Raw genomic sequence first — 22,267 nt, forward strand, 5'->3', positions numbered from 1 at the left:
TTACCAGTAAGATTATATTACAGTTAAAACCACATTCTCACACACACACACAGTCGTCATGAAAACCATGTAGTCTTTCCCTTGTGTGTTTGAGTAGTAGGTCAACACTTTTGGGAGGAAAGGGTAACAAGTGTCTTGAGTGTGAAACCCAGTGACTCTTCATTAAGGAATGTCGAGATGTGTTTCTGCCACATCTACAATTTATTTATCTTTTAACAGCAGTGATCCGCTTCTTTATTCCCTTTGTGCATTGCATTGTGGGAGAAAAGTGAGGTGATAGCACTAAAACTGTATTTTGGTGGGCATGCTTTCTGCTTGGAGTACACTTCATTAATTTAAATGTGAAGACGACACTGCAGAAACCTGCACAGCCAGTGTTGTGTTAAGTTTGTGTTCACTGCTGCCCTCTACTGTTCACAAACGTTCACTGCACAAGCTTAATAAACAGGGTCTTATATTGAAGTTTGTTTGCTTAAATATTTATGTTATTAATACTTGAGATTATTTTCTCTTCAACTTTCAACTGTTCTTTTTGCTATGTTATAATCATAATCCTCCTCGGGGGATTATCTCAAATTCAGAATCCTTTTATCCACTTTTGTTGATAATATTAAGTAATCAAAAATGCCATTTAAAAAAACCCCAAAAACTTCATCAATCCCTTTATCGCTAATCTCTGGTTTACACCATGTCATTTAGAGACATGCTTCTCACACACATAGGCCTGAATCACACACATGCACAAACATGTATTAATGGAGAGACGTCATAGTGGGGCTGCTACACACTGCTACACAGGGAGCACACCAGAGTGGTTGGGGGTTCAGTGTCTTGCTGAAGGGCACCTTGACAGTACTCGGGAAGTGCCCTGGCACCTCTCCAGCTACCAGAACAACTTCCGTACTTTGGTCTGCACAGGGACTTGGATCGGCAACCCTCCGGTTCTCAACCCAAGTCCCTACAGACTGAGCTACTGCCGCCCCAAATGTTAATTAATAATCTCAATAAAGATGAAACAAGATCAGCAGATACAGAAATACAGATTTTTTTTCTAACTTTGCTTTATTTCCTCATGAAATGCTGAATACTTCAACCTCTATTTTTTCAATTGAATAAATATAGCAGAAGAATCCCTTCTTGGGGAAAACTTGTTCAGACAGCTGCCTTACGAGGGATCACAAGCAGCTATTACTTCATTTTAAAGGCTCCTAAGCCAAACAGGTCAAAACTCAGTTTAGTAGGTGTACAAGATACTGCAGAATGCTGATCCTAAATGTATTTATCAGGAGTCTTCAGGCCAAAATGATGTGAAAGATTACATTAGGGTGTGTTGGCTCTAAAATGAAGACTAAGTACTAAGATGACTTTCACTTGCATGTAAAGCGTCTTGTGATGCAAGCAGATGAACACGTTCACTTCATTCTGATTTCACGTCTTTTATTTGTTTTTCTTACAAAATAATGCATAGAACAATTATACAGCAAAATATAACTTTATTGAAATTATCACGTCATTCTGTATTAAAAAAAAGCGATCACGCTGAACATACAAACAAGAGGCACAGATTTGGTGATCAACTCTGACTAGTGCAGGTGTTGTGTAACACAGTAATGACAAGTTTCTGAAATACAGACACGTAATGCAAATATGTAAAGTAAAAAAAACAACAACTTATAAATATGTGAAGGCGATGATGGATCAAAAAAATAACTAAAAATGTGTTTGAAAATGTCCCCTCAGGGTAACGGAGCAGACATATTTGATCCCGATTTGATGATAATTGACAAATTAAAGAAGGCATGAATAACGATATAACAACACTCAGCTTTTTGTTGGTCAACTTGACGGGTGTGTGGACGAGAAATCTTGCCTCTAACACAGGATTTCTCCAGACAATTATGCCTACCGTGTTAACCACTACATTGCCCTATCGTTACAATTCTTGAGCTTTAGTGACATTTCATGAATTAATCAATGGTCATATGACATTCTTCTATGCCATCTTGTTGTCGGTCTTGCCTTTATAACAACACCAGCATGTACAGAAGTTCTAATATACAACTTAACTGAGACCAGAGAAACACTGACTGTGCAAACACACAGCTGAGTTGTGTGCTCAAAATGACCAAACAAAAACTGTGAGGCATGAAACCAAATTAAAGCACAGTGAGGGATTAAACTCCAACATACAAGGCACAAGGATAGTATATTATTAAGGCAAAATTCTGTCATCAGATGAACAATTCAACAATATACATGAGTGATGATACATTTTTAAAACACCTAAATTTCAAGTAGCCCCAAACTGTGCAGCAATGATAGTATGCAACCTATGACTGGTTTTGTGAGCGACAGGGAACCACAGTGAAGATGTTGAGACATGACCCGAAGAACATGAAGTGGACAGGGATGCTTAACCTCTGCTCGGCTCCTATTTTTACTGTTCTTTTTTTTTTATCTTGCATTCAGATTCTACAAAAATGTGATCATCCAAGAGTAAATTTAAAAAAAGGCCTAAAATTCAGAATGTCACTGTGATTGTCTGGAAATATCTGACACGTGTAGGTGATGGACAAAATGGGTGTAGAAATTCCACAATACAGTGACACAAAACAGTTAACCGGAGGGATAGGTTGTCATGAGTGATCCATCAGAGATTCAATAAATTAATATTTGGTTAAACTGTGACATGGAAAATAGGGTCCAGGAGAACAGTTTTGGGTCATGGAGTTGCCAGTGTCTGTCAAGCTGAAGCTCACCATCCTGACCAGCAGGGGGAGAGCTAACAGAGGCGCAGGAACATCAGCCGCCTTCAAGGATCTAAATTTCTGTATCACAATCAAAAAAACATATATTTTGTTTAGTGTTGACCTTATGGACCAGAACCTGATCAGAAATACTGAAAAAAGTCCACTTTTTATACGTAAATGACTGAAAACAGACTGATCCTAAACCTGGGTAAAGATATTCTTACAGATTTAACAGATTTCATCTGACCTTATCCTATCAGGGACAAACGGCGAATCTCCTTCTCTCTAGTTATTCAACTCTCTGAAAAGAGTTGTATCACACAGAAGCATCTAAGATCCCTACAGTCTGACTGTGTCTCACACACAGCTGAAAAGGAGCATTACGTAACATATGTGCAGCACCCATGTCATAAAATGAGAACAGCATTTGTGCTATAAAGCCAGACAGTAGTGAGCTGAGCAGGGATTTTCAAATCATTCCAAAAGGACTTATCGGTCATAATAAACAGCAAAGAATGAACAGATAAAGAGCAAAGAATGATCATCATAAGCAGTAAGTTTAGACAATAAGAAACAAATTCCTCCTGAAATAGAAATGTAACATTTTGAAACGTGACCTTTACAACGATCAGTGAACACTCATTTGTCAAGTAATGAAAGCTTACGTGTCTTGGACACGATGATACACCATGTTCCACCCGTGTTTAAAGCATTTTATAACTCTTATTCACTGAGAACACATTAAAGCAAACATAAACAGTATTCAACACTTTCACACAGCAGCTGCAGACACTCGTGAGGCAAGTTAAGTCGAGGATTTTCAGACAGACGCTCTACCCTGGCCGATTAAATAAACATATCTGAAAATGCACTTTTCTACGAGCAGTTTTTTGTTGTTGTCTAAAGTGAGATTCTGAAGCAATATTGGACAGCATTTGGATTTCTCTTTTCATTTCAACACCAAGTTCAGACCTGCAGTGCTCTACAGAGCTGAACTCAAATTCCTCCCGTTTCCTGAAAGCAAAGCGTGTATTCACTCAACTTAAAAGCCCAATTCTAAACTCTACATCAATTTGAAGTATTGTTGTTGTAACATGAACAAGTAAAAAAAAAAGGAAACTATCATTACTCAACGGAAGTGAGAAACTTTGTCATTCAGTCTCTCTGAATCCAAAAAGGTAAAGAAAAAATATTCTCCCAAGGATTGACAAATGGTTTTTAAATAGTCACAAGATCCTCCAGATCTTCAAGGAGGAAAAACTGGTTAAGTTGGAGTTGGAACAAGTCCCAAGTCAATACTTTAGGGAGTGTGGATGAGAATAGCAGCGCAAACTAAGCAACCAGCAACAATTAGCAGGAGGTGTTCACCAGGACACTCTTTTAAAACTAGCTGCAACAAACTGCTGCAAACAGGGACCGCTGATTGTTACCAAGATGTGAAGTTTAAGAGCTTCACTCTTTTACTTACATTTGAAATATTTAGACACTCAAGAGTGCTGAAAACATTTTCGTTTTCTACTATGTCAAAAACCTGACACCATTTCCCTTAACCAAATAACAAAGAGAGTCCCAGGTGGACACATCCAAGCTCTTAGTCTCCTTATTTCTACAATACAGCATCGATAGGCTCCATCTCAGAGCTGACACACAGTGTTAAAGCATCTAAAGGCCATATAAATAGTCTTGTTATAAATATGTGCACGCAAAGACAGACACAGTCACTCTCAACAGTAAAGCAGATTTAGCTCGTCAATGGAAGCCTGACGTCAAGTCAAAATACTATGGTGGCCGACTTTAAAATGGAGTTAACAAATCCTTCCTCATTTCTTAAAGGATCAGTCCAATCTGAGGCTCCGAGTGAATATGACCATATCTTCACTTAAAGCTGCCAACTATTATGTCCAGACCCTGTTCAAAATGTGTTTTTTTTTCATTGACCTCTGGGAACAACATCAAGGTGTCTTGTATAGGGCAGAGGTGCCATAGTGCCTGTTTCAGAACCATCACTGGCAGTTAAGATCAGGACTACTGAGCCAGGCCCAGATCTGGATCATCTCCTGCGGGGTCCTTGGGTGAACCAGCATTAAACTCTTGTAGGCGCAGGGGTTGGACCTGTACTTCTCCTCTATGTTAAAGGTCCTGAAGCCTTTGTGCTTCTCGGGGGCCAACCCGAGCTTCCTGAGACACATCCCCGTGTAGACATCATCAATCGGGTAGAGTGACACGTGTTGCGACACGTTGTGCAAACGAGCAGCAATGTCACCAGAGTAAAGGTACCCACCTCCTCCTGCATATGGAGGGTATGTTCCAACGTACATGCTCTCTGGGATGAAGTATTTGACCTTTTTGTCTCTGTGTGGCCCCGCGTTGGTGATCACGTCACCCACAAACAGGTCCCTGGCTTTGGGCTCAGAGAGGCCCTTGAGGAAGTCCAGGATGCGGTAGGTGTTGACGAAGACATCATCGTCGCCTTTGAAGATGAAGCGAGCACCCGAGCAACGAGTCTGGATCCACTCCAGGAAAAGGACCTCTTTAACCGTCAAGTTAAAGAATGAATCTCTGTAGTCCCACTGGATGATGTCTTTATGGCGGATGCTCTCGTATTGCAACATCCCGGAGAGATCAGGGTGATGGTCCCCTGCAGTGGCATTGCCCAGGAGAAAGATGGTAACCACTGTCCGATTGGCAATAAAACCCGCCCGTCCCCAGGACTGCCTGATGGCTTGGCGGCGGTCAAAATGCGGTGCCAGGGATTTGACCGCCAGAAGCAGGAACGGTGACTCCCTGCAGATATCAGGCTGGTCCACTGTGATCGGGTAGGAGCGGCACTGCATGTAAAGCAGGAAGTCTTTGAAGCGGTCTGGAAGGGAATTGTAGTCTTTTACCCGAGTCGTAACCTTGAAATTAGGCTTGCAGGGGTCAGAGGTTAAACTGGTGTCATTAAGCCAATCAGGCAGCTCTACATTGCTGTAGTTCGCCATCAGAACAGGGTTGTTTTGAAAGTCCAGAAACTGCTGCTGGCGGTTCCAGTAAGCCGAGCTTGGAGCCAGTTTGGTCCAGAAAGGTTTGGAAGGGATGTTGACTTTTTGATGCCCGTTTTTGTCTTGGCTGCTGTGTCGGGAGATGATGATGAAGATGAAGAGGTTGACCATCGTCACCGTTACCACAAGTTTGAGCCTCCTCCGCAGCAGCGCCATGACACTGTCCTGCACCCTTCACCACCTGAGCAGACACACAAAGGGAAGAAGTGAAGATGTGAGGGATGGAAAACACAATGATGGTAAATACAGTCTGTGGGACAGAAGGTGTCAATAGTCTGGATATTAGATAGAGGAACACCAAAACTCTTCTCCCTTCTATTATACAATGTGGCCAGGGCTTTATTTTTCTCCATCCTGTAAAGAGCCCTGCTATCTCCTGCGCTTTTTCATTGTTGCCATTTATTTTGGTGGTGCAGCCTTTTTGTGTGTGTTTTGCTTTAAACAAAAAAGGCAAACTATCAGTTCAGTGATGGATAATTATTGTAGAAAACCTGACTCCTCCATTAAGGCTGACCAAGCTCTAAAAGCTAATATGCATGAAAGATCTGTTAAAAGTCGGGATGGAAAAAGCAATTGATTTCTCAGGGAAATTATCATGTGCTTTCCATTTCAGGGAAAACAAGACCGTCATCACTTCTTTTACGACCAGTTATGGCGGGCAGCACAATGCTTAAGTGTGTAGTTATGCCACATCTCTATTTGATAAGAAAGAACAGAGAGAGAGGAAAAGGAGAAGAAATATCATAGTGTTGTAGCTTTCTGCCTCAGACTTCTTATGAATCACACGTTTTTGGTCAAATTTAATATCATCATATAGACCGAACGTTGTAGTTACAGAGAAAATCATTGATCTCTGGAAGAGCCGGGTTAAAAGTCAGGCTTAGCTAACAAACTGTATCCATGGAGATGACACGAATTAAGAGCATATTGATTAAAAAAACAAAAACTGCATCATGTCAGTCAGTATAGACGTATGTAATCATCCTTGAGCATTACATGAATTTAAATCAGAAAGTCCCTTTCCCATGTTTACCTTCATCCTCCTTGTGTTCTTTATTCTATTTACAGAGGAGCTTATGTCTCTCGCAAAACTATTCAAAAGAGTGGCATTTGGAAAAGGGCCTTTAACCTGTAAACTACATTTTTTAATTATAAATGATGTCTTCTAACCCACTGCTTACCTGCTATTCCACTAAACCCAACACTTTTCATACCGGTTATCATTAAGTTAGAAAATATGCCTGCAAGCTTTACGAATCATCATCCAGTAGATAACATTCCGGTCATCCAGCAGGGTGTGCGAGCGTGTGTTTGTGTGTGTGTCTCATATTTGCACTTCCAAGATAAGCAGTTACCATAATCATTAACATGCCCATATGCATATACTGGTAGTCCTGGCTTAACTCCAAACTAAATGTAATAAACACATTAGACAATTATCCACCATAAAAATGTGTCACCTGAGGTCATACATGATAAATAGTTACATAGTGGGCTATTGTAGTAAGCCTACAATTACAGCCATTATGTTAACATGCACTCCAATGAAAGCACAGTTCAATGCATCTTTGTCTGCTGATGACATTTAGGTTCGACGTTCACTTAATTGAAATAAAAAAGCAGAGGACAGCTTTTTGATGTCATCTTAGATTTGATCTTCTTTCAAACAAAAGAAATGAGGAGAACATTAGAAGACAACAGAGCCTTTCAGGAGGCAAGCACCGCCTCAGGTTTCTGCTTTTGAAAGCTCACACATTTTCACTGATAATGTTTCTTTGCCATGTTTCACTTTCCTTTTTTGTTGGATAACTGAAAACTGCCATATTTGGCCTTCTTCCTCTAATTTTCTATAATTCCTTCTTTTTGTTCAGGCCAGTGAGGCAGCCACATTGACAGAATACCTGCTCGAGCCACGGTAGTTTTCATTTAGTATTTCTACTCCAGATGATCATAAAAACACTGAGATCAAAATGATCTATAATTATCAAAATAACTTGTGTTTAAATGTAGATATATTGCAATAGAGAGATGACGATGATGATGGCGAAAGAGAGAGGAGGTATGACATGCAACGAGAAAAGTCCGGGCCAAACTGTTGCCTGCATGCTCAATCACTTAAACATAAAGGCCATCAGGATGCCCCCATTGACCTTGATCATACACTCTGAAGCTGTACATATATCCTATGTAAAACAACACTCTGAAACCAATAAAAGAAAAAATGAATAGAAAATAAAAAATTGTAAAATGGCAGTAAGAACGCAACTTTTTATTTGAAACTGAGCCAAGAAGCCAGAGGGGTAGCTTGAAAAACTGAAAGTCTTGACATCTGGGAGAAATTGTGATCATTTGGTTGCAGTACATTTTTCCCCTTGACCCTTTTTGTCAAATCCTAATAAAAAAAGAAAAGAGAAACACATCAGCCATGCTTGTATTGCTGAGAAGCTAAAATCAAGTTATTGAGTTTCAAGCTAATCTACTTTTCTTCAGCAGACAAAACGTTGAGCATGTTTACAATCTTAATTTAGTGTACGTTAAGCAAGTGTCAGCATGCCCACATCTTCCTCCTAAATGACTGTACAAATGTCACAGCAAACAATCCACTGCAGAGATGTTTCGGCTTGGTTTAGGGATGCAACACTGACGATTTTCAGGACTCATTAGAAAATCATCATCTTCAAATGATTTTATGATTAAATCGATAAATCATTGAGTCTGCAGTATTTTCAAAAGGAGTTAAGATTCACATAACTTACTGTGATGTCCTAAAGTTCTTGTTTTTTATATATATATATATATATATATATATATGTATATATATAAGCTCAAGTACATTTACATGGAAAATATATATATACATATATAAAAAAGTTCAAACCCCTGATAAATGTAATTGATAATTCTGCTGTGTATATTTAAATCCTCAGGAAAGCTCTTATGAGGGAAATCTTATTATTTGGACTATTTGTTTGAAAGATAACAGACAATAATAATTACCTAAATCAGATAAAGGTGAATGAGGCCTGAACAGTTGAAAGGTGAGAAAACGCTACTTGATCCCTTTAAATGGATTAGTGACATGAGCTCCAGTGGGGATTCTCTTCCTTTGCACCACTGCTTGCATCCTTCCTGCCTCTGTATCATGTTGCTCTCTCAGCCTCCTAGCAACAACTCTGCTCTGCTGCGCCCCTGTTTGCTCACTTTCTTACTCCCAATCCCTTGTTTACCCCATCTTTTTCCATCCACTTCACTGCCTTCTTCTATCCTCCTACTGGTTATTTGTCCTACTTTCTCTTTAATTGTGCTCATATTTATGTGAAAACAGGACAGAGACAGAGTCACCTCCCCATAGGATGATGCTACATAATTCTGAAGTTATATCAATATTGTATTATCAACAAGGACAAGCACAGACATGCAGCTTTTTCTCTATTTACCCCCTCCTTTCCTTCTCCTTTTCTCATGGATAATTACTCTTTCCCCTTAAGTGTGTCTCTCCGTACAGACAAGGGGACTTCTGGGAAACAACTGGGTGGGGGAAGGGGGGCTTCCGAAGAATGAAGCTAAACAACATGTGGACAAGACAACAGCTTCCAGAAACCTACCAAACCAATGTGACGTGAGGTTAAACGTGCCTACGTGCATTAGCCTGAGTGTTTTCCCTGTAATACTCAAATGCTTACATCATCTTCTCATTGTAACGCAGTTGTGGTTTACAGTTGTGGATACCTTGGTGCAAATTTTGCATCACACAGGTCAAAAAAAGGTAAGGGAAGCTTAGCAAGTTATGGTGGTACGGAGTTCTGGTAAAAGACAAACACAGGAAGAAGGAGAGAGTGATGCGTCTGTTCAGGGGAACATCTTCCTCTCTCTAACTGACTTTTTTTTTTTTTACTGCATGCAGACTCTTGTTTGATTCATGAGCAGTAATGGATAATATTGATCATTTATAAAACATTAACAGAGTGGTGTCTCCTTCCCTGAGTGTAACCATTAGTTCTTGTTGCTGCTGTTATTGGCCTAAGTGTTTACATTAGTGTGCGGAACCATCAGCAGCAGTTTTATTTGCCGTCTAATATGGGCTGGCATTTCCTGTGGCGAAGGTGTAAAATGTTGAATGGCTTTGCAGAGAACAAAATTGTGACCTCTTAAAGTTATCCACCAGTGTAACATGTTGTAATCAGCATATGTTTTTTGTTGAAATGTTAATATAACATGAAATACTCAGCTACAGGGAAATGTCAGTGTAAAAGTGCCAATAAATATGTAGGTATCAGGCTAACTCAAGAACTATATCTTCAACCACAACTCTTCTTTATGTAAATAGATGGGACTAAATTACACCTGTCACTGTGTGAAAAAATATTATTGCCACAGTATTTACAATGACTCTCTCTTGAGTTTGCAGTTCCACCATGAGTTAATGCTAGACATGTTGCTACTAAGTGCACCAGTGAAAAATGCTAACAGCGTAAAGAGCAAATAGCAGAAGTTTCAAATATTAGTGGAGATTATATTTTGTTGTTAACATTTTTCTTACTAAAATTTCAACAGAAGTAACAAAGGGGAAAATCCTTTGAACCGCAATTTGGACTTAAAAACAGAATTTTTTTTTATCAAGGTTGGATCGAGGCAGGCTGCTGGACAATGCCAAGCTGTGTTTGACTAAATGTGGTTTCTGCCTGATAAAAGGTTCAGTCGGGTGTGGCGTCTCACCTGTGTGGGGGAGGGCTGTAGGGCATCAACTCATATTGGCAAGAATCACTAAAAGGTTGGTGTGTGAGTGTCACTGAGTAGATCTAATGGAGTTCAAAAATTCTTTTTAACAGAGCATTTTCTAATTCTGCCGGCAGACTTTGAAGTGCTTAAGGAATTATTTTTTCAACAAGCTTTGCAGTTTAAACTGTTTTTAAAAGCACAATGTGACTTCTCAGAATCAGAATCGGGGTTTATTGCCAAGTACATTTACACATACAAGGAATTTGACTTGGTGTATTGGTGCTAAACAACTAACAAGGAAATAAAGCAGAACTATATGTATGTTTCACTTTAACTCACTCTCAACAGGTATTTGTCACAGTATTGATTGCTACATTCACAACAATGTTTTTGAATCTGTGAGTACACGTTGTACGATCTTACCTGTGCAGGTAAGAAGGCCTCCTCAGCTCGAGTCGTTTTGGTGTCTCCTGCCGCCAGCTCTCTTACCCCATACTTAGCCCCGCCCTCAGGGAAACAGCAGCCAACAGGGAAAAGGGATCAGGAAGGGAGGATGAGGAGGGGGAGAGGAGTGTAGGTTGAACCTAAAAACATAGCACACAACGTGAGACAACAGCTGTGAGGAGCTTGAGCAGAACAAAGCAACAAAACAACTATCAGCCACATGAAAACTACACATGCTAGTAAACAAAAATGTAACATTAAAAGCAAAAGCTATCATGTGTGAACATAACATTGCAGTCAATTATCAAAAACAGGAAGAAGAGATAAGAATATGTTCTCTCAGGCAAACTGACTTTTTTTTTTTTTTTTTAGATCACCCTATCCTGTTCGATCTGCATTAGCCAGTACGATGAGAGAGATTAAGCTTTGAAGTGCAGAGTATGAAAAACACACACAAGAGCTGTAATTTTCCTGAATCCAATTAAAATAAATAGAACCTATGCATCTCCATTTAAATTAAACTAACAACAAGCGGTGCAGCTTGTGTTTCCATCATGTTCATGTGTTTACAGCGGGGTGAGACATCCACCTTCATTAAGTTATTATTCTTTAGAAACACGAGCAGATGTCACACCCTGAAGTACTATTAACAGAAATATATATTCTAGTTCTATGACCTAAACACATACTTGGGAAGAAGTTAACACGTCATTTATAAAATGTTATTCATTAGAACATTTTGAATGAAAAATGTCTTAAAAGTAGGCAGGGAAATCAACAACACATGGCCAAGGCATCAGTTTTCTCCAGAGGGTTCTGGCTGGGGATATACGGCTTCTCTATCTAATTGAAGAAAACATTTCTCATTTATAAAATGCACAGGAATCAGATTACACCAGGAAACCAACCGCAGCCGGGAAACTTAATTGCATGACAATGTCCTAAATGAGAGCTATGTACAAAGAGAAACAGGTGGAATAAAGACAACAAAGAAGTCCAGTTTTGCACAAGGGTGACATTAAAGACATGAAAAAGTCATGACCTTGTAATAAATATACAATGCAGACAACCTAACTGCTATACTAGTGGAAAACTGCAGCATTTACCAGAAGACAGATAGCAGACGCCTCTCTTACAGTTTTTTTTTAGGGATTTGATTAGTTTATAATCATGTGTATTGCCCGTGATCTTTCCCCCTCCTCAGGCTTAAGTCTTTCGTTTGAGCTTCTCTTACTCACATGCATGCTGTGGACATGCTGCTTTAGTCAATGTGGAAAGCTTCTTTCATACACATGAATGGGTTTTGTTAATTATCAATCTGCTGGTTAGATATTAGAGGTTACCTTGTCACCTTTCACAGCGCTGTGTCAATATGCAAACTGCCCAGACAATTCACTTAAAGATTATCCAACACAAAACCATTAAAGGAAGGTTTAAATTAATCAACAATGGAATGTCTGGGTACGCATGCACAGACTAACCTAAACATGACCTGTGTACTCAAGATTTCACTCCGTGCTTTTTTGACTGGATGTTCTCCTTTTTTTCCGGGCATCTATTTCTCAATCTTAAATTACAGTTTAAAGTCAGTGATGTATCATAAAAACCTTTTTGTTATTGGTTTTGAATGATAGAGTTTGTATAAAGCTAATTATATATATATATATATCACACTACCAATTACTTACATTCATCAACTTCATCTTCATTGAAATACAAGCCTCTACAAGCTAAAAGAACATTTCTTAAGTCCAGACACTTCATTATCTGCCTCAAAGCATTAAGGGTGCCCTGGTAGCTTGCCTGTTAAAGCATGAGTCCCTGTGGTCAAAGGCTAAGTTCTTAATCGCAGCGGCTTGAGTTTTATTCAAACCCAGGCCCTTTGGTGCCTATCATCCTCTCTCTCCCTCTCTATTCCCTGCATTTCCTTTCTGTCTTTGGCCATTGTATCGAATAAAGGCAACACTAAAAAAAATGTCCCAAGGCATTTACAACTGCAGTGGAAACAAGTTTTAAACTAAACGTAACGGGAAATAATATAGAACACATGACACTACACTGATCAGTAAAACCTGCTTTTCTGATAGCCAGCACTCAGGTGTAGCAGTCATTAACAAACACTGTATTCACAGAGGCTGGAAAAGTATACCGGTGTTTCCTCCGCCTTTTCTTGTTAATATTAAAGAGCTTAGAGAGAGAGAGAGAGAGAGAGAGAGAGAGAAAGTATCTTTCTACATGTTTTTAGGAGATCTACTTCGTTCACATTCTGCAAGATACTGTATGATACAATAAGCTATTGAAGGCTGAAGATAAAAGTCGTACTCTAATGCAGCTAGAGGTGCGCGATAAGACAATCTTAGATTGTGAAGGTTTTGAATGTGTTGACAATCTGCTAAAGCTACAGAGTACATTATATCTGATGCAGTTCTCTGCACCTACACAGACGCCCCCTGTTGGGATATCAGTGAGGTCCGGACCTCGGTTGTTAAAAAAAAAATGCCAATACAGTACAATAGTTTATATCCATACATAGATTTCCATGCATGCTGCTTGAAGTGATGTCAGTCAGCAGTTCTTTCTCCTCTGGTTCAGTGTGTAGCAAGCAGATTTGAGTTAGTAAGCAAGCTTACCACTTGTCTGTCAATCAACATTGTCCCGCCCCTCTACGAATAAAACTCGAGATTTCAGTAAAACTTACACAGAAAAACATTCTGGATTATGTTTATCTTATTTTGCCATTCTTACTAGTGTATAAACAAAGCCAAAGTCAAATCAGCCAATCTGTAAAATATAAACAGCCTATGAACAAATGCTACTTTTTTGAAGCTACAGCTGTAAGAATTCTGAAGGGCTAAAGTAGTAGGCTATAGAAACACAAGAAATTGAGGTCTACAAGTTTTCAAATCAATGCATCACTGTGTGAAAATGTAACTGATGAACACTAAAAAAGTCACATTGGCAGGGAAAAATGTTTAGAGTTCTGTATTTTGTTCAGCTGAAATCTTGGTACTTAAATACTTGTCTCACATGAGTCAGGCCAACAAAATATGATCGTTTCAATATTTTGTCCCACCCATACTTTCTAATGTCTGCAATTTTAAAATGTATCTTTGTGTGTCAGCTGTGCTACATGTGAATGCACTTTCTATACATATGTAGTTTAGTCTGTTGCATGCAGACATCATGCTGCACCTGTGCTGATAAATACAATCAAAAAGATATTTTTGAGCCATACTTGACCCGGGTCAGAAGAATATAAGAGGATGTTACGGCACGAGGGAATGTGGGCCTGATGGCAACATGGTGTGAAGAGAGAGCACCATAAATAGCCTGAGGGCCTCAGCAGAGAAAGGTGCTGCCTGAGCTTGAGTCTGCCCACCAAATATCGAAAGTCAACATCAGTATTCACAAAGGGCTAAAGGTCCCACCACAGCGAGTGCAGTCAGTCACACTTGCACTAGTTTGCACTAGTTGTTCTTTGCGGTCCTGGTGGCTTTTAATCCCTTAACTGCAAAACATGCACAACAGGGACCGATTAAATATTTAATTTGTGAGGATGCTGTTTGCAATATACTTAAGGTATCTTTTTATCCAGGTATTTTTCTGATTTAAAAAAAACAAAATGCTTTAAATGAAAAAGAGATACTTTGATCATGGAGGTAAGCTTAGCTAAGAAAAACTGTGTTCAACAGCATATTGTGTAGATTCAGTGACACTTCAGCAACTTTCTGCGAAATATAAACCACAACTTGATGACTTGAACCTGGTTCATCTGGCTGAAGGATGGTGTAACAACAACAACCCAGGACAGCCTGGTGAAATGTTTATCCCTTTGAATACCTGATTAAAGAGTCAATCTTTAAAAATGGTGTGTTTGAAAAGCGCAAAACAATCTGTGGATTGAAAAGAAAAACTTGCTTGAGCTGATAATAACCCCACCACACACACAACTTAAAATAGAATGGTATTTCTAATTATCAACAAATACTTGTCAGTCCAACTGCACATGCTAAAGGTCACCTCTCTCTTTGGCGTGACTCATCTGCTCACACTCAACATAATCTAAACATAAAGATGTGTGTCTAAAAGTGTGTGACAACTAGAGTCATTGCATTAAACCAACATGCCAAGTTTAATCAGGACACATGACTCACAGTGTGATCGGATGAGCAGAGACATGTACATATTTCAGGTTGAAAAAGCAATCATGTACTATATATACTGTCATGATTACAGTTTCCATCTGTAGAGTAGTGAGAAACAACAGCTAGTATAGAGTTAATGGCACTATGAAACATATGTTCAATAATTACTCTTCTTCTCTTATGTGGTCTCCATACGTTCCTGAGAAACCTTTTGTTGGCTAATTATCAGTCAAGTAGACGCAGAGTACAGTGGGTACATCAGAGCTTTTTGGCTTAAACTAGAAACTGAATTGGGGTTGATGGGAGCTTCTAAATCCAAGTACAACAGTTATGTTGCAGGTCAGAATCCAGATTTTTTTTAAAGGAGCTACTATAAAGAGGTCTGTGAAGTTTACAGAAACTGCAGATTTTTGTTAAAATTCACCAGTTTTTGACTCTCCCCCCCATTAAATACTAAAAAATGTACCAGTGCTTGTTTAAAGATGAATCTGAAGAGTTTGTCTATCCAAAGAAACTAGTTAGATAAAATAAAAAGTGACATAATTTTAAGTATATGTAAGTATTTATATAAAGTATTTATCATGCATGAAAATGTTTTTTATTTTGGTTTCAGCCTTCCTTGGATTTCCATAATACTAAGATTCAGCAGTGTTTCATTTTATGCATTCTGACAAAAAGTTTTCATGCAGATGTGGTCAATATGATTGTTCGACCTTTTGAAAATGGCAAAAAGCTACTTATGTGGGCAGTTAATGCATGGAGGAAAATTAATTTCCAGAGAAAACAATCTCAAGTCTCATTTATACTTACTAACGCGGACAGCGGAGAGGGAGTAAAGAGAGAACGTTATGATATATTTTCTTTTGAAAGTCAATGTAAGTTAGTGTGTTTTGGTGGTGGAGTTATCCTTCTTAGCTATGAAGCACACAACACTCAAGTCCTCACAAACATGTTGTTAGGTTTGTTTTGTCCTGATAATCTCTCTCATCCTGTGCACTTCCCCTCTTAACATGTAGACTACATTTCAAACAGGATACTAAAGATGTTGTGTTTAGGGTGCAGATAGACTGCTGTTCTGGAGTCGCTTGTGTCTGTGTAACTGTGTTTCATCTCAACAGAGATCAAAATCATATTAAGATAATAGAATTATTGTTTTTCCTGTGCATAAAGTGGGTGTGCGTGTGTGTGTAATCAAGTAAAAGAGAGACAGACCATTACTCACAAATGATGATGCTTTCACCCGGGATAACCTTACAGAGTCCAAGCTTGTTCCATACAACTCTCTTATTAGGGACCAAAGATCAAAAGCCTACATATTTTATAAATGAAGAGCAGTTTGGAAACAAGTTAAGGAGCTCTTATTGTGCAAACATCAGAGAACCAATTATATCTGGCATTAGGTCTGAATTGTGAACTATAAACGGAAAAGTTTGTTAAACATCCTCAGAGACTGAGGCAGGAAGAGGGTATGGGCTGCAGACAGAGGAAGAGCAGACAATAGTTTCAAACAAGAACCATGTTCCACTTTCTGCAAGACAAGAGGGACCTTAAGCTTGTTTAATAGTGTAGCATACCAAGTTTCCTGAGTTAAATCAATAATTTCACAGCAAATTCCTGGCTGTGACACTTCTTTGCACTGTTGTATTGATTAACAGTGTTGTGAAATCAACCTAGTTCCCCTGTCTCTGCGTTATATCCTTTCATTTGCGTGTGTAGTCTCTACTAGTCACATGTCGCCAAACGTCAAACAGTCATATCCTGTTACTCAAGCACCGGAGGCCTTCTCATCTTACTTTTGCCATCTCTGCAAAGCAGTTAACTAAAAAGGAAAAACCACCAGCCGCAGAAGAAAAGGATGAAAGATTTCGATTTGCACAGAGCAAGTTTCCAGTGAATTTAGTTATCCAAACTTGAAGCTGTCTATAACATGAACTTCCTTCATCACAGCTTCCGAAAAGAATACGTAAACCAGAAAATAATGCCATTAAGGAACACACGGATACTTTTGTGCTTAAAAATGACACACAATCACTTACTCTGAACTGTAGTTGAGTAGTATAAAGTTCTGAGTAACTGATTGTTGAGAATAGTTCTCTACAGCTTACTTTGATAAAAGCCATGTGACACTGCAAATTTGTAGTCCTACAGAAGAAAGCAGGACCATTCGGTGAAGTATCATGCATATATTGTAAGCTTAAATGTTTTAATAAATCTTATCTTTGTTTTTTTTTTTCAATAGTGCCATTCTGAGTGACCTCTCTCTGCACAGCCTGACTTCATGCCAATGATGCCATGCTAAATTTCAATCCAACACGATTACCTGAAATTGGGCAGGGGCATCAATGCCCTTGTATTTTCTTAGTGCCCAACTTAATTTTGCTCAGTGTGCTGGATTAATACAAGGTATGACTAACCTAACATCTCTCTATGTTGCTTTTCATCTCCATTAATGCCTTTAAATCCACTAATTGCCATATTCAGGAGCCAGTGCAATCTACAAAATAACTCTAACATTAAGCACCAATCATATCAATGCAGCAGTACAACCATGTAAGCTGTTTTTAATGGACCTAGGAAAAAACGTGGCAGCCAAGCACTTTAATAGCAGCAGCTGCTTCTGACTTTGGAAAATACACATTTGGTCTCCTTGGCTTGACTCCTGAAAAGCATTTTTGGTGATTAAGAAGAAAAAAGAAAAAAACCTGCCATTTTAATCAAAACCCTCATTCCATGGATGAAATGTGGATGGACAAATAACTAACTGATCTTCATATTCTTTTTTTAAAAGATTTATTTCTGGGCTTTTTGTGCCTCCATTGTAGAGATAGGACAGTGGACAGAGCCGGAAACCAGGGAGAGAGAGTGGGGAATGACATGCGGGAAAGGAGCCAAAGGCGGGACTCGAGCCCGGGCCGCCCACCCGAAAGACCACAGCCGCCATACATGGGGCACGCGCACCAACCACTGCGCCACCAGCGCACCACTAATCTTCATATTCTGACATGTACACACACTCCTTTAGTGTGTCATCAGACAACAGATGAAGTATGTCTTAAGATCACACTGGACAAAGGTACATCAAACAGTAGAGCTTCTGACTCCTCTTTAGGTACAACCCAGTCCATTGGTCATTTGTAACCAATACGCAAATCATTTTCAGAAAGAAAACAATGAACACCATAAAGACAGCAATGATTTAAAAATAAGCATTGTTAACAAAACAAGTCCAATACTCAAAGGTAGCAAAATAAGCATTAGTCAGTGCAAATTATTTGCACTGACTAATGACAGGAAGCCTTAGAACAATGGTCTAGTTATAAATTAACAGTACTATTCAGTGCATTTCTGGTTAGTCGTTAGCTCTCTCTCTCTCTCTCTCAATGAGAGTATTTATACTTGGATACTTTCCCATGATACCTGAAAATAAGTTTTATCAAGAGACTTATACATATTGTTGCTCTATAATTTTTTTTAATGCTCCTGTATTGGCCAAATTTAATAAAATATCTGCAGAGGTTATCAATTGAGATAATAAAGGGGATGTCCAATATCAATTTCCCATCTGCTCAACTGTAGACATTTTTCTGTTGTTCTGTATTGGAAACATCGGCACAGTTCCCGTTTGTTTCAAAGGTCTCTATGGTCAGCTTACAAAGTTGGCTGTGATTGGGAGCTTGGGCTAACAGCCACTCTGTAAAGTGAATCCTGTCTGAGGTGTCACAGGAGAAAACATTCGATGAAATTCAAACTAATGTTTGGTGACTGTTTGACACACATAGCAGATTTCTGTGTCAATGAATGACAACAGTGTGGTTATAGTACTGATTTAATAGGATGTCCCCATAATTAGCAGGAGCTCTGGTATTTCCACGTCTCCCATGTGTGATGTGCTAATTTTACTGACCTTGAAAGGAAGAAAGGAAGGGGGTGACTGGTGAAGGGCCTGATTTCTTAAAGGAAGAATGTGCAACTTTTTGATTCAGTAGATGTCGCCCTTGAGCACCAGCATGAAACCAAAACAAACGTCTGATTGGCGACAACTTCGCAATAGGAAAGCCTCTGCTCTCCCCCAGCAACACACCTCAAATCCCTCTCCACTTGCGTTCGCATAAAGGAGTTTAGCGCAAGCGGAAAAAAAAATGTCCTTGGGTCGAGCTACAATTGCCTGTGGCCTGCATTGTTGTGTTAGTGTGCTAATGTTAGAGCTCCTTAGTTAACCCCCCTTCTTTATATTGCATATAAATTGACACAGAATGTTTGTGATCTAAAAATGCTTACATTACATTCAAATAACCAGTGATTATGTTATTCTTCTTTTCTCTAATCCTTGACTAAAACATCTTTTATACACAAGGAGAGGAGCTGGCCATGTAATCATGTCCATGTTAACACAATGTAAACACTGTTCCGACAACAACACGGCCAGCAGGACTCACACTTCTCGCTCACTATAGACAGTCATGACTCACAGACATTTACATTAGGATAAACTTGATTTCTGCTATATTAGTGTTAAATGTCGCACAGTCTTCCTTTAAGAGGGAATTATGTTTTCTTTTTAAACTAAATGCAGTTCTTCGTTCAACACTTGAGAAGGCTTGAATTCTTAACAAGCAATTACTTTGAATTTTTATCCCACATAGATGTATTCTTAACTGCCTGCAACTTGACTGTTTTCTGCTATTAACATACAGATTGAATAAATGTGCCTAACATTTTGTGGTCATCACAGTTCTAGGAAGAAATTCTATGCATTCCTTTAATAAATGGCCGTTATAATTACTCCTCCCTCTTCCTCTCTACATCCTGTTCCTCCCTGTTCCTCTCTAAATATTAGTCAGCCACTATCAGGATGTCTGAAACTGTAGAAAGGAGGGGTTTATTTGGTGGCACAGATGAAGTGATTCTAAATCACAGATGTGTAGAGACAATATCTTCTTCAGTCAAAAGTCACAGGTTTGATTTAATCAAAACATTAAGTGACAAAGATTCTTTGATGCAGGAAACAGAAGCTAAAATGGATATGAGACAGGCAAAGAGGCTCTTCTAGACCAGTAAACCAACTCAAATCAATTTAAAAATTCAGGGGAAAAAGACATAAAACATAAAGCACGAGTTGCAATATTACGCTCAGTTAACTATTCATAAAAAACTAAAAATATACCCTACATCTCTATCGCTTACACAGGAACTTGAATATAAACTACAGATCACTTAAAAGAACAAACAGGGAACACAAAAAAATAATTCTCCTTTAACTTACAGAATCCATCCAAAGATATTTCATGCAAAGTGCTCTGTACTGGTCAACTTGTTTCACAGCCATGCAGGGCAGAGACAGAGTAAACAAATCCCACAAGGACCATCGCACATCACAGGAAAATAATAGTGTCATTATCATGGCTTCGACATGCTATGTACAACCGAAAGCTATTCATATCAAAACTTTTTTTTATGAGCTGAGATTGTGATAAACCACTGCCATGGTAAAGCAGAGCCAATAATGCGAATAATTTTGTTACAAATTTCAGTCCAACTAGATCAGGGGTGGGCAACTGGCGGCCCATCAACCCTCAACGTGGCCCTCGGGTCAATTTTTACACATCAATTAATTAAGGAAACATGAAGAAAAACATGAGAAAATCTGCCATGAATTCATGAAAACCAGAAATATGTCCATAATAATATTTGATCACTGGTATATGTTGAGTTAAATTTGAGACATTATTGACTGTAATCGTTTTTGTATCCTACAATTTGGCCCTCTGGCAGTGAGAATTAAATGAATGTTGCCCATCCCTGAACTAGACTAATCAATCGAAAAGGGTGTTGGCACTAGCAAAAACAGATTATATGACCAGTTTTGTGGAAGTTAAGCAGTCGTCTCCTTATGGTGTTCACTGCTTGGTTGTAATTTCTAACCATTTATATTCACCCAAAAGACAGAAACTCCCTTTTTTTTGCCTAGATGAAGGATTCTCATCCAAAGTGTGGTTTGGACTTTTCAGTCTAAACATAGCAGGGCTGACACACACACACACACATCTGTGCAGAAACTGTGGAAAATGTTGCTCATGCGATTAAGAACTTTTTATCTTGGAGAGCCCATGTGGGATCAGAGAGGAGGGAGAGAAGGCTAGATGGAAGACGAGATCTTAAGAAAAAAAAAAAAAAAAAGGAGTAGTTTCTCCAGGTTAGTTCTGGTAAACTATAGAGCTGAAAGGAGGGGGGGGGGGGGCTTGTCTGCTATCTCTTTCAAACATTAGTTTCACTTTATTCTGTTTTCCTGCCCAAAACTTTACATTTACTTGTTTGTTTTTAAGTTTTAAGGTACACTTGATACTCAGTAGGTATCTGTCAACACTCACCATGGCATCAACAATGATTACTTTCATGACTCATTAATTTTGTTGGTCCTTTACACACAATAGATCACTTAGTCTGATAATGGCGGAAAATTCTTAGATGACGGCTTCAAACTTCCCGCTTTATCCCAAAAACTAAAATATATTTGAGGTGCTTTAGGTCGATAATACATTAAATACATCAATGATTAACCTGCAAACGATAAACGAATCATTTTGTTTCAGCTGTGAAACTCCCATAACGCTACAACTTCAATGTTTGCTAGCTGTTTTTATATGGTCTGCTTTATCTGTCGTCCTTACTCTCGAAGTTTATTTTCCTTTACACAGTTCTGATAAGCTTCTTGGTAAGTGCACCAAAAGCAAGAACAGGTCCCTTATCGCATGAAGCATTTGTAGAACCTAAATGTACTTTCAAGGAGTAAGACAGCTAACTCTCTGCGTATGTTAGCTCACTTCACCGGGGCGGGTTAAATGGTCGACAGATATATTTTAAAACGTTAAAGTTAGCTCATTACTCCAGAATAGTACTAACAGGAGAAACTCCCTCCGGTGCTCGGTTAACTCACTTTTGTTTCCTACCGTCCTCGTCAGCCCACCAGTAACTCCATGGACCGCGGAAAACTTAGTAAATCCGGTGTTTTTCGGCGGTCAAATGTCGTTTTTCACTGTTTGTCATTCCTGCTTTTACCTCCGCCGACGACTGAACATCGCTTAAAGAATCGACTCCTTTCCGACGGTGTAATGACGCTACTGCGGTGGGTTCGGGGCGGAGCAAGGCAGTCTCCCCCTCTCAAACATGA

General features: G+C 39.0%; 1 protein-coding gene across 1 annotated transcript; it reads right to left on the bottom strand.

Annotated features, from left to right (window-relative positions):
* Positions 1–1,420: 1,420 nt before the first annotated feature.
* Positions 1,421–22,201, bottom strand: b3gnt2b (UDP-GlcNAc:betaGal beta-1,3-N-acetylglucosaminyltransferase 2b). The gene is made up of 3 exons (XM_061040270.1): positions 22,034–22,201; positions 10,934–11,094; positions 1,421–5,972 (listed from the first exon to the last, which is right to left on the bottom strand). The coding sequence occupies exon 3, from the start codon at positions 5,945–5,947 to the stop codon at positions 4,754–4,756; it is 1,194 nt and encodes a 397-aa protein (XP_060896253.1). The 5' UTR covers positions 5,948–5,972; positions 10,934–11,094; positions 22,034–22,201; the 3' UTR covers positions 1,421–4,753.
* Between the last annotated feature and the right edge of the window lie 66 nt (positions 22,202–22,267).

Source organism: Labrus mixtus, chromosome 6, assembly GCF_963584025.1.
Source record: "Labrus mixtus chromosome 6, fLabMix1.1, whole genome shotgun sequence".
Classification (NCBI taxonomy): domain Eukaryota; kingdom Metazoa; phylum Chordata; class Actinopteri; order Labriformes; family Labridae; genus Labrus; species Labrus mixtus.

What these genes read in the sequence shown, in the direction of transcription:
- b3gnt2b (XM_061040270.1), bottom strand. Translation starts at nt 5,947, where the DNA reads ATGGCGCTGCTGCGGAGGAGGCTCAAACTTGTGGTAACGGTGACGATG.